Source organism: Symphalangus syndactylus, chromosome 19 (genome assembly GCF_028878055.3).
Source record: "Symphalangus syndactylus isolate Jambi chromosome 19, NHGRI_mSymSyn1-v2.1_pri, whole genome shotgun sequence".
NCBI classification, from domain to species: domain Eukaryota; kingdom Metazoa; phylum Chordata; class Mammalia; order Primates; family Hylobatidae; genus Symphalangus; species Symphalangus syndactylus.
This window is the reverse complement of record NC_072434.2, coordinates 62612851-62626609: the sequence shown is the minus strand read 5'-3', so window position 1 is coordinate 62626609 and position 13759 is coordinate 62612851. Positions and strand designations below refer to the sequence as shown.

At 35.2% G+C, this 13759-nt stretch overlaps 1 protein-coding gene across 8 annotated transcripts in view; it reads left to right on the top strand.

Annotated features, from left to right (window-relative positions):
• Nucleotides 1–13759, top strand: part of GPATCH2 (G-patch domain containing 2) — a 194270-nt gene that overhangs the window by 101894 nt on the left and 78617 nt on the right. For all 8 annotated transcript variants that reach the window (XM_063613930.1, XM_055233680.2, XM_055233678.2 and 5 more), the window contains exon 6: nucleotides 10517–10584. In XM_063613930.1, coding sequence (XP_063470000.1) covers nucleotides 10517–10584 — 68 coding nt within the window. The remainder of the gene's footprint in view (nucleotides 1–10516; nucleotides 10585–13759) is intronic.

Here is a 13759-nt window from a genome sequence, read left to right as displayed (position 1 = left end):
CAGACTGGGGGTAGAGGGGATGGTTTCGGGATGATTCAAGCACATTACATTTATCATGCACTGTATTTCTATTATTAATACATTGTAATACATAAAGAAATAATTATATCATTATTACATTGTAATACATAATGAAACAATTCTACAACTCACCATAATGTAGAGTTAGTGGGAGCACTCAGCTTGTTTTCCTGAAACTAAACAGTCCCATCTGGGGCTGATGGAACACAGTGACAGATCATCAGGCATTAGATTCTCATAAGGAACACACAACCTTGATCCCTTGCAGGCACAATTCACAATTGGGATCACACTCGTATGAGAATTAAATGCCACCACTGATCTGACAGGAAGCAGAGCTCAGGTGGTAATGTGAGCAGTGAGGAGCAGCTGGAAATACAGATGAAGCTTTGCTTGCTCGTCTGCCGCTTACCTCCTGCTGTGTGTGGTTGGGGTCCCCTGCTATAAACAACCAGATTTGGGATAGACATTTACTTCTATCAAGGTAAAGCTAATAAGTATTTCAAAAATATGAGAGTCTGACTGTGATTATTTACTTAGAATAGATATTGGCCAAAAAATATTAAAAGTTTTAGGTTATTTGGGATTTTTGTTGTCATTTATTATGTAATATGCTGATTATGCTTACACTGCTATTTGTTAACTAATATTTGACCTCTTTTTAATTAACTCATTCACTCATTTATTCATACCACAAAGAATAGTTTGCAGTATGTTGTACATTTGTACTTTTTCCCTCCCCCATCGAATCATGATTACATACTTTTTTTTTTAGCTATGGAAATTTTTAGTGCAATTAACAGTATAATAAGGTCTTGAACTGCATCACATAAGATTGAATGACTGAATGGTTGCCTGCATGTTTGCTTTAGGAAAACAGCCTGTACAGAACAATATTTTAAGTGTTTTATTTGCTAAATTTAAACCATATTAAGTTGTCAGTTTAAAAGTGTTGAGACTGTCAGCATTTTTCTTATAAATTACTATTTGTCCTTGAGATTCTTAGAAACACTCTTTTAATTATAAAAACCAGCTGTAATTTTTTCCCTTGATGTAAATTAAGGTTTTATGCAACACCACTATCAGGTTAAGAAGAAATTGACTAGTTTATAAAAACAGTTCGAAAAATAGTAGAAATATAATACCCAGTTCAAAAAGTATGCACAATGGATGATGTGACACATTGTTGAATAATGTGGAAAGAAAATAAATTTTAGCTGCTAAAATGTTGATCATGTGATTTTGAGTACCAAACTAATTTAAGTAGTTTATAAGCAAGCACTTAAAAGTTTTCCTGGTCTGCTTATATTCTTAAATTTTTTAAATGTGCATGTAGAATTTTTTTCAAAAAACTATATTAATAATTTGTTATGTCCTCAAACATGTTTACTGAATCTCATCATTATTTTCACTACCATATTGCCCTCTGACCTCTTCTGCCACCCCCCAAAAATTAAAAAGAAGACAACTAATTTTACATGTATTGAGCTTCAATATGCATAATTCTCCCTAGGAATGAACTATTGAGATCTCTTTTAAGCTTACCCTTTATATAATAGGCTCTATATAACCTAAGCAACAAGGAGAAAATACTTTCTGGCTTTTATTTGCTATGTATGTGGGTTTTTTTTTTTTTTTTTTTTACCTTTGGTAAAATTGTGGGAAATGGGAATGAAGACTTTAAACATAAAATAGAACGTTTATTCATTGTATGAAATTCTTTAAGATAGTTGAACATTACTTTTAAAGAATGACTTAAATGTCCAGAGAGATAAAAAAGATTTTTATAAACAAATTCCTTGGCAGGAACTACATTATGTGCTATATATTTCAGGATAATAATAAGGGCTTACTGCGGGTCAGTGTGTCATATCCCAGTGGTGTCTAGTGAGATGGAGGGTTATCTTATATATCAGCTAGATAACCCTGTGAACCATTTTGAGCAGGCAAGATAATGGGACTGAATTCTGAAATGAAGGTTGAAATATACTGGAATATTGTTACGTGTGAGAACAATAACTTTTTAAAATAAATGTAGTCACCTTTTGACATCATTAGATATATTTGCTAATAATTTTTAATAGAGTATGTTTAGGTGAATAGATTGGGTAAAGGATGAAGTGAATCAAATATATGATTAGATATTTAAATAGATAAATAAAAATTACAAATTTTCCCACACATGGGAAGCTTTTATTATTAGGAAGCTGCTGAGCAAAAACTGAAATATTTTTTCTTCTCTATTATGAATACTGAATTGACATTTCCTAATACAAGCAAGGTTTGCCTTCTTAATTGCTATTTCATTTTGAATATAAAATTACTTCCACCCAAACATAGGAGCAATAATACAGAATTTTTTTAATTGCTTTGGATTACTATGTTTCCAAGATAGTATTTTCATAAACCATTACATAAAATATTAATCTGTTTTTTAAAATTACAAATTATTTCAGGTTTTTAAATTCAGTCTTCTTTGTGTTTGCCTCCAAAGTCAGTTTGCCAAGCCTAAATATAAACTTAATTTTGAGAAGTTCTGTGTGTGTGTATTGAACAAGTCCCCAAAACTATTTGTTTTTAAATGCAGACATGAATTACTTTGATATGAATTGAGTAAGAAAATCCACATTTAGATTATCATGCTATATAAATTAAAATTTTAAAAGATATATAGATTGCCAATATAATCCAAGTATATAGCAGTGGGATGAAATGATAAAAGTTTTTTACACCATCTTATATACATTTTGTTTATTACTTTGTCATTTATTCATAAAAGAAGATCTTTAGGCACAGTGGATTTTACGTAAACATATGTGGACATATCCTTATTTTCTTGATGCTCATAATATTGCAAGCTTCATAAATGAGGGATTTAAGAAGCCTTTGGTCAGCCAGTAGAGGCCACTCACAGCTTGTTACTAAAACTGGACGGCAAAGTGAAACTCTTTACTATCACAATTGGGCATCATTCTGAGCTGGTTAATTTTTAGTTCTTTACTTAAAAAAGATAGTATTACCATGAGGTGGTATGAAAAAAGTTGCTGCTGTATTTGTTTTTGAATTATGTAGTGATTAATCTTTTCTGTGAAAGCATTTAGATCTTTCATTAGTAGTGTATACCAGAAATGAGAATTTATGTATTTAATAATTAGAAGTATTATTATTATAATAGACCAATAATTCTAAATTCTTAATTATCAGTGCAGACTGGCTTTAACTAGGAAAAAAATTGTTTACAATGAAGATTTAAAACAATTACATTGTTTAGTTTTATGTTAAAAGCATAATTGCTAATGTAATACATACAACTATATGTGTATGTATATATTTCTAAACAGTATAATTTTCATTCTGTCATTTCATAGAGAAATATATTTGCTGCTCTTACTTAAAAATATGGTAAGATCACTTCGAAACTAGCTGAAGTCTATGTCTTTATTCACTACTTAATGCAATGCTGGCAGCCGTAAGGTGAGCATCTTCCCTGCAACACATGTGTACGGATTCCTCTAGGAAGGCTAATCCTCAATAGAAAGGCAAGCCTTGTATTTTTCTGTGGTTTATCTTTGGCTATTTTTTTTTTTAAACAAAACCTTTCTGGTTTAAAGATGTAATCACGTATTTAGATTTATATCTGCTCTCAAAGGAAAGATAGCCTAAGTTCCCTAATTTTCCCCAAGTTCTTTCACATATTCCACATATTCTCATCACGGAGTGTTTACTCCCCTCCAGTACACTTTGTAAATGTTAGCCTTCTTTTGCTGTAATGATTAGTAGGGGAGCCATTTGTTATTCTTGTTAGTCCTTCTATAGTATGTGCTGGTAACCCTGTTTAGTGCTGCCATGCTCTGCATTGCATATACTTAAAATAGCCCGCATGCTACCCAGAAGTTACAGGCAAGGTCTAGAGTATCCTTGGCTGAAGATTTTCCTAGAGTGTATTCTAGATTCAGGCCATCATCTCCCGGGACAAATCCTCAAATACAGAAAACATTTGTTTTGATATATCGTCTTTTTTTTTTTTTTCCAGTCTCCCTGTAGGGGAAAAAAGTACTGCGTGGTAAATTGGACAATTTTGGTTCAAAGTTAGCTTAATTCAGTTCCTATAGTCTAGGACATATGCCCTCACCTCAGTGAGTGTTAATTTCTTCACTATTATTTGAGAATAATGATGTTTCTTCACTCTAGGCACATTGGTTATGAAAAGCAAGCCATAAAGCGGGTTATAAAGAACAGGAGTGGCTGGACACTGTAGCTCATGCCTGTAATCCCAGTACTTGGGGAGGCTAAGGTGGGAAGATTACTTGAGGCTGGAAGTTCAAGACCAGTGCACGCAACATAGCAGGACCCCAGCTCTATACAAAATTTTAAAAAGTAACTGGGCATGGTGGTACACACCTGTAGTCCTAGCTGCTCCAGCAGCTGAGGCAGGGGAATTGCTTGAGCCCAAGGAGTTTGAGGGTGCAGTGAGCTGTCATTAAGCTATGAGTTGTGAGTACTCACGCTTGGGCAACAGAACGAGACCTTGTCTCAAATAAGTAAATACACTTAAATAAATTTAAACAAATAAAAATAAGGATATTATTATTGACAATAGAAATATTTCTAATTATATTAATTTTTGATATATCTTTTGTGATCATTATTACACATTCTTTGTCAGTTTGTTCATGCTTCAGCCCTTCCAAGAAAGATTTAAAATTGCATTGTAAAAACATAACAAACAATATAGAATTTTTATTTTAACCTTGACTAACAGGTAAAAATAATCAGTTTCACCCACTGTACTATAATTTAGATAACATGAAGGCTATGCTTAGTCGATACTATATAGGTCCTAGTTCAAAGTCTTTTCCTAAAAGTCATACAGTGTGAGCTCTGCTAATAAGAGCAAGATTGTTTGTCAATATTGATATTTTTAAAGATATGAATGATAGGAAACTGATAGGCCTTTTTGTACCATTATTAGATTTTATAAAATTCCAAACTTCGAGGCATTTTCTCCATTGGAAAACCAGTTATATTCCATAACCTTCGTAATTTTCTACAGTTTTGAACTCTCCAGTAATTCAGTTGTCCTCAGGAATGGATCATCTTCCTTCCTGAATATTCTTTCTAGGAGGACATTATCTGAAACTAAAACATCTGGTAGGTAGGGATTTGTAGTGACTTCTCCCTAGCATTAGACATATTACCAGGAATACATTAGATGTTCTAGTTTTTATGGCATATATTTCATATGTACCAATTTTTTCATTTCTTGTAGCCAGTGATGAGGATTTTTCCTGGCCTGCCATATAAACACATTTTTACTTTAATAGAAATCTAGACAGATAAAGGTGAAACGTGAATTATTACTTGAATTATATTTACTAATATTTTTCATGTTTAAAAAACAACAATCAAAAAAACCCTTAGAATTAGAGGAGTTCCATAACTTGACTTTATCAAGACATCAAAAACATTAGTTCAGTAAAACAGTATAACTAAAATCACCCAACTGAAAGGGAACACATATCACTTACTATATAATAAGGTTAAGCATAATTTTATATGTACATTAGGTTACTGGTTGAATTGTACCAAGTAAGCAGTACTGGATTTAGAATAAGAAGCTCTCGGTGGCTGCATAAGGTGCTAGATCACATTGGCAAGTAGGTAAGGATCAGCTTAGGGAAAGCCTTGCATGCGTATCTCATTAATTTTCATTTTACTTTCAGTGTAGAGCCATAGTTGGCTGTGGAATGAGAAAGTTGACATGTGAAAAGCGGCAATTTAGAAAGTTGAATTTGGCACGTTGGTAAGATGGATTGGAGCAGGGGGAGATAATGCATGCAACTCCCTTCTTAGAGGTGACTTTTTATTCCTCTTTATTCCTCTTAAATCAGATAACTACTTTGTTTCCTTTTAATCTTATAAATGATATCCAATTTATGCTCCTTGAATTATCACTTTTTGTATTTGCTTTAAAAGCAATTCTAAAGTAATTTTTACATTTTTGTATGTTGCTTTAAAAGTAATTTTAATGTTATTTTCGTGAATATGTTTCTCATCCCCAAACAGATTGTGCTTTTTGTGATTTGTGACCGTTCTGTAATATTATAAGAATAGATGACACAATGAAATATTTTATTCATTCCTCCAACTATCTTGTAACAGAACTTTTAAAACTCCAGTATAAAACAAAGTTGCGCTCATTTGAAATGCTTTCGAAGAATCTTCCTTTATTCTTCTGTATGGGGATAAAAGTTAAACATTCAACACATTTATTTTAATGTCTTAATTAAAATGAATTATTGTAAAACATTTAGAATATTACCTTACTTAAAAGTCTTGTTTCTTTCTCCAAAGAAGTTGAGTCAAATTAATAATTGCCGTAAGAGAAACCAGAAACCTCTGGGTTTTGACAAACTGGCTCGGAGGCTGAGGCAGTGCCTTCCGACAGCCTGGAGGCCAGACAGATTTGATTGACCAGTCCTCACAAAATGGAAAGGCCTTCTTTTGAATGGCAGCTTGCCAACATAAGTGTTTGTCAGTGTGGGCACTGAAGCAGAGTAGCATTTGGAAGGCAAATAAAATATAGTTGAAAAACAGAGCAAAGTTTAAGGGGACTGGCTATACTAGAGGGAGAGAGAAGAAAGGATGATAGTTTCTTGTTCTTACGTGTGGATGTGAAACTTCATTAATTTACAGAAGGAATCTTAATCATTGAGAATATAAGTAAGATATCATCCATATTGAATGGCCTCTGTATTAATCTTACAAGACTCTTGTGTCTCAGATAAGTTTACCTGATTTGGAGAGTTATTTGTTCAGTTATGTAATTGTGGAAGAATAGTATGGCATGCATTGGGTTTGATAATGACACAATTAAATGAAAATGAGATATAAAACCAACTTTTTATCTTTTAAGCAAAATCATAAAATTGGTGTCAATACATCAGGGACAAAAAGAATAAGAAATTGCTTTTAATATGTCTAATAACTTTGAGAGAATGGAAATTTTGTCATTGATAATTTATCATTTAGCAGAATTTCCAATATATTGGTACATATTGACCTCCCGAATCGATAGTGGTACTTGTACAACTGTTGTTAAATTTTCATCGCTTGCTACTACATTCTTATTTCCTGAGATTGGTAATATTTAAACAACAGCAAAATCTAAGACCCATGTGATCTTTTAGAATTAGGACACAAAAGTTATGTTATCTAGAAACTATCAATTCCTTTCTAACTTTCAGTTTACTTCTTAAGACTTTGTGTGATAAGCGTCTAATGAAAAGAAATATATCTGCTTTATTTCGGATTGTAGTCATTATTTATGTAGTAATATTTAACAAATGAATCATAAGAATTCAGGGCGTGTAATGTGATATCTAAGGTTATCAACACTAAATATTGGCTAATTACATAAATGATTGTCTCCAGGGTTTTGTCAATTATAAGAATTGGATTGTGGACATACTGTTTCTCATGAAGAACGGAATACCTGTTTCCTGTCTAATCTTACGGAATAAAATGTATTTTTCTTACTAATAAACTTTACTATGTGAATATTTTATTAGACATTTAAAGTGAAACAATTTCTTAAAATTTGTGATTTCTAATACAGTTCCGAAATCACTAGAAAGCATGTGTTTTGGAGAAGAAAACAGTCACCATACTTAATTGTATGCTAGAAATTTATACTTTGATCTGACGTTTAAAACTGCTTAATTTTTATAAAGATTATTTTCTATCTTGAATTAATGATAAGACAGAAACTTTTAGAAAGAATTCCTTAAATATGTTCTTTAAAGTTTTATAATATTTCGAAGTAGTCTCCTAATAATCAGATTAAACATGTTTTAAAGTTTAAAATTCACTGAAACTTCAGTATAACACTGCTTTCCATAAGTTGAATTCTGTATTAAAGATATTATTCTCAAATTTTAGGTAAGTGTGTCTAGTTGCCACAGTAGCAAAATGTTCCCATTGTAAGAACATTTTACTCCTGAGGCAGACCACTGACATTGACCCCGAAGAGATCATCATATGTTGCTTTATTTCATTAAAAAAAGTAAATTTCTAAACTATGCCTATTTTTGCATATCTTTAAAACAAAAATTAAGTTAAAATAACAATAAAGGATAGTCACCTCTGTTTTCTTAAAAGGAGCATGTGCTAGGTAAACATGTAAAATTATTTAAATATCTACACTTGAAACTGTAAATCTTTTGTGGGTTACTTGCTGCAATTGAATTGAGCTTACAGTTTTTTTATACATATATATGATTTCTGAGAAATACATAGTATGATTATTTCTGACCAGATTGAAAGCTTACATTTGTATTATGGTATAAATTAGCTATAAATTCTGTTTGATTGTATTCAGTTGCTTTGTTTTCATCAGGCAATTTATCACATGGGTGTATGTGAAATTTCTTCATTTATTAAATTTCAGATTATGTGTTTCAGACCAGAGCAAGACTTAAACATTTTTCCATAAGTATAGCTTTAGGTAAACAAGCAATTTTAGTCCTGAAAATAGCTTCTGCTTCTGTCAACATGCTGTTTATTTTTTCGCTGAGATAAAAAGTTTGGTTTTCTGATATTTGTACCAAGATAAAGTCAGTAAACAAGATTAATATAGTGTGGAAAAGGTTGTCAGCAGCCTTGGCAAAGGAAATAAGTTGCCTGTACATAGAACATACTGTAAACTGAATAAAAGTGTCAGGTCCACCATGAGATAATGTGATCATGAACCTCTAACAAAGCATGACATAGGCACAGTCGGCTTTTCTCATAGCCACAGTGTAGAAAATGGATTACTGTATTCCAGGGATACCCACTGGAATAGCATGAAAACCTCATTTTGAGATGAATGCAGGATGCAGTCCTGGAGTTGAGCCACATGTTTACCTGTGGCACTCAAACCATAGGGTTATTAATGTCATCACCTGTGCACATTTGCAGTATTTGCATTTCTTGGAATTTCTGAGTATATACTGGCATTCTTGTAACCCAAGTGATACAAGAAGAGGTAAGGTTTTGAAAATGTTAGGGTTTTTTTAAGAGGAATTTTATTGCTGTCTCATGCTTTTCCCCCCATTCTTTATAAATGGCACTTCTATAATTACAGAGGTTTTTTTTTTTTTATTAAAATGGAACATAACTTAAAGCCTTTTACTGTAAATGTATGCCTTGTCAATTGTGATTGATAGATTCATTCTTGTGCAGTGCTATGCTCCCTTTGAGAACCATCTATATGATAAGAAAGTTGTGAAATTCTAAAAAAAAAAATAGGAGTAGATTGCTTCAGATTTTGAATTTTATTTAGAAATAAGGCAGTGAAAATATTTTTCTCTTAGATGAAATTGCATTTTGTACTATGTAAATACAAAGATGACTCGTATCTTTTTGGGGAAACTGTGAAAAGGGCTGCTCACCACTTCCTTGATCTAAGTTTTTGTATATATTTAAATGTATGTGTTATAATACATGTTATTTTATATTTAGGATCTAGCTACAAATACATTGGTCCTTGGAAATATCTGCTTAACACCGATCTAATTAAACTTTTTTTTTTTTTTAATAATAAGTCACCAGTCTGTTTTTTTTAAAAAGAATATTTACACTATTATAAAGAGTCCTTTTTAAAAAAAACTTTTTTTATTATTATTTTGAGACAGAGTCTTGCTCTGTCACCCAGGCTGGAGTGCAGTGACAACCTCGCAGTTCACTGCAGCCTCTGCTTCCTGGGTGCAAGCGATTCTGCTGCCTCAGCCTCCTGAGTAGCTGGGATTACAGGCATGTGCCGCCACGCCTGGCTAATTTTTGCATTTGTAGTAAAGACGGGGTTTCACCATGTCGGCCAGGCTGGTCTCAAACTCCTGACCTCAGGTGACCTCAGCCTCCCAAAGTGCTGGGATTACAGGCTTAAGCCACTGTGCCCCGCCAAGATTCTTTTAAAATAGTCTTAAAAATCTAGCAGAGAGGTTGGGTGCGGTGGCTCACACCTGTAATCCCGACACTTTGGGAGGCCGAGGTGGGCAGATCACGAGGTCAGGAGATCGAGACCATCCTGGCTAACACAGTGAAACCCCGTCTCTACTAAAAATACAAAAAAATTAGCCGGGCATGGTGGCGGGTGCCTGTAGTCCCAGCTACTGGGGAGGCTGAGGCAGGAGAATGGCGTGAACCCGGGAGGCAGAGGTTGCAGTGAGCCTAGATCGCGCTGCTGCACTCCAGCCTGGGGGACAGAAAGAGACTCCGTCTCAAAAAAAAAAAAAAAAAAAAATCTAGAAGAGGAAATACACTAGACCAAAACAAGTAAAGTATTCTTACCAGGAATTAAATTATACTTTTGATCCACGCAATGTTGTCTGAGATTTGAAAATCTTGATTCTCCATTTTAGAGTGATGTCTTCAAATTGATATATCACTATTATCCCTCGTCATTTTATAAACAAATCTGAAATTTATTTTTTCTTTTTAAATCTCCCTGTAGGTACCCATTCCTGGCCCAGTGGGTAACAAGAGAATGGTTCATTTTTCTCCAGATTCTCATCACCATGAGTGAGTACTCAATGTGTTTATATAACCTTATTAGAGTATTCTACTTAGCTCTTCTGGGAAATTATTAGCTACTACTAGTAAAGCTGATTGAATTTGTACTTTTTAAAAAGAGTTAAGTATAATTTACCATTGGTAATAATGTAAGAACGATTTAAAAGAAAACCATGACAAAATTTCAATGGGAATTTTTAAATATAGTTATTCTGTTATTTGTGATAGTATTTGAAATTCATGCATTATTGAAATTTATGTATTATCTTAAAAAATTTTAATTTTCATTACATTGAGTAGCATTAAGCTTTCCTACTCCTCCATCCTTATTCTCTATCCCAACCCTTCTAAAGTACTAAAATGAAGACTAATAAGCCAGGCATGGTGGCTCATGCCCATAATCCCAGCACTTTGGGAGGCCAGGGTGGGCAGATCACCTGAGGTCAGGAGTTTGAGACCAGACTGGCCAACATGGCGAAACCCACCTCTACTAAAAATACAAAAATTACCCAGGCATGGTGACACATGCCTATAATCCCAGCTACTCAGGAGGCTGAGGCAGGAGAATCGCTTAAACCCAGGAGGCGGAGGTTGCAGTGAGTTGAGATCATGCCGCTGCACTCCAGCCTGGGCAGTAGAGCGAGACTCCATCACAGAAGGAAAAAAAAAAAGGAGTACAAGACTGTTTTTTTTTGGGGGGGGGGGGCGCAGGCATGGTGGCTCACAGCTGTAATCCCAGCACTTTGGGAGGCCAAGGCGGGCAGATCATCTGAGGTCAGGAGTTGAAGACCAGCCTGGCCAACATATCGTGAAACCCGGTTTCTACTAAAAATACAAAAATTAGCTGGTCGTGGTGGTGCATGCCTGTAGTCCCAGCTACTTGGGAAGCTGAGACAGGAGACTCACTAGAACCTGGGAGGCGGAGGTTGCAGTGAGCCGAGATCGCTCCACTGCATTCCAGCCTGGGCAACAGGGTGAGACTCCAATCTCTCAAAAAAAAAAAGACTGGTTTTCTTCATTACTTCTCTACTTTCTGCTACTGCCAAGCATTTGGTAATAATATAAAGAGCCATGAAACAACCAGAATGTATTTCCATTTTGCAACAAAAGGAAGAGACTACTTTCTAGATAATTTTTTAAAACTAAGTAGTTGTAGCCTTGACTTTGGTAAATTATTGCTTGAATTTCCAGTGGTTAATTCTTTTCTGTAAATACATCTTTGTTGGAAAAGCTTAACTTGTTGTGTATTTTAGATCAATACCATATAGCTCCTGCAAATTTGATTGAACTTTTAAAAAGGCCATAAAATATGGGAAGACATGAATTAATTATTGAATAAATTTTTTGTGGCAAGCAATCATTAGGATCCATTAGTTTCTATTTTTTAAAATCACTACTTAACAAATATAAAATAGAGATTATTGTTCAGATATAGGAAAATGATATCATAATCTTATAGTGGCCTATACATTCAAAGTGCATGATGCATAGACTATAGAATTGTTGAGAAGGTAGGCTATTTCTTTTTTTTTTTTCTTTGAGACAAAGTCTACCTCTTGTCGCCCAGGCTGGAGTGCAATGGCATGATCTCGGCTCACTGCAACCTCTGCCTCCCGGGTTCAAGTGATTCTTCTGCATCAGCCTCTCGAGTAGCTGGGACTACAGGCGCGTGCCACCACACCCGGCTAATTTTTGTATTTTTAGTAGAGACGGGGTTTCCTCATGTTGGCTAAGCTGGTCTCGAACTCCTGACCTCAGGCCTTCTGCCCGCCTTGGCCTCCCAAAGTGCTGGGATTACAGGTGTGAGCCACCACACCTGGCCTAATGTAGGCTATTTCAACAGAAGTTTGCATTCAAGAAATGAGATACTTAATACTCAGCATGCCGCAACGCATATGTCCAGTTTGGCAAGCAATTCTCTCTCTCCTCTCTTGGAGAACCTAACTTGTTATTCTTCCTTCGAAGAACTCAGCTGATACATTCATTGCAGCAGATGCCTTACGGGGTACTGCACAGTTTTATCAGCCCATTTCTTGTTGGTGAAAGTAAGGGGTTTGTCATCTGCCTAAGGAACTAAACAGTCACAGACTCTTGTTGACCAAGTTGTTTATTTCAGCACTAGCATTTCATCAAAAATATAGTGGTTTCTGTTGTGTTTGTTGTTACAGTTTCACGCCAGCAAATCTGCTGGCCTCCATGTTCTTCCTCTACTCTTAGTCTCCTTAGTTTAATGGCTTCTGCCTTGAGGCATTTCAAAGCCATGGCCTCCAGCAGGTAGGTATAGGTCTTTAGGAAATCTTTGTCAGCAGGCTTATGCTCTTTTGTCAGAGAAATCCTACTGAGAGGTATTCAGGAAGATCTAGTCATTTTGCTTGTTAAATCTAGCTTCCATGCCACTGCCTGTTTCCGTTTAGGGGTTCCAAACGTGGTTTCCCCAACGCCATTCCCTAATTATAAGACTTTAATTCAATTTAGATTATATTTTATTTATTTATTTTTTTAGACAGGGTCTTGCTCTGTTGCCCAGGCTGGAGTGCAATGGTGCAATCACTATCATGGCTCACTGCAGCCTCGACCTCCCAGGCTCAAGTGATCCCCGGCCTCAGCTCCACACGTAGCTGGGACTATAAGCATGGGCCACCATGCCTGGCTAATTTTTCTTTTTTTTGTAGACATGTGGTCTCACTGTGTTACCCAGGCTAGTCTTGAACTCCTGGATTCAAGCAATCCTGCCAACTCCACTTCCACCTCCTACAGTGTTGGGATTACAACCGTCAGCCACCATGCTTGGCCTTGATAATGTTTTATAGGCTCATTTAGTAAGTCTGTATTTTCATCCCTTTCTTCAGGCCCCTCCCTTACCTATGTAGAGCCAATGTGGGGGAGGTCCCTTACAGTCCCCACTCTTGACAAGGAGAAGCCACAGGACACCACATCATGGGAATTTTCTTTTACACAAATAAGTATACAGGCAACGTTGTATAGACACAAACACACACACACACACACACACACACTTCCAGTTAAGTTGCATAGGTTGATGCCTTTCTAGGGACTGGCCTGCCTATCTGCTTTAAAACTGACTCCATTTTACTTCAGCTTGTCTCTTTTATTGCTCTAGGAGAAAAACCCAATATCTGAAATTTTCCCATCAGGTCCTTTAACAGAAGAAGGTATATGGCCA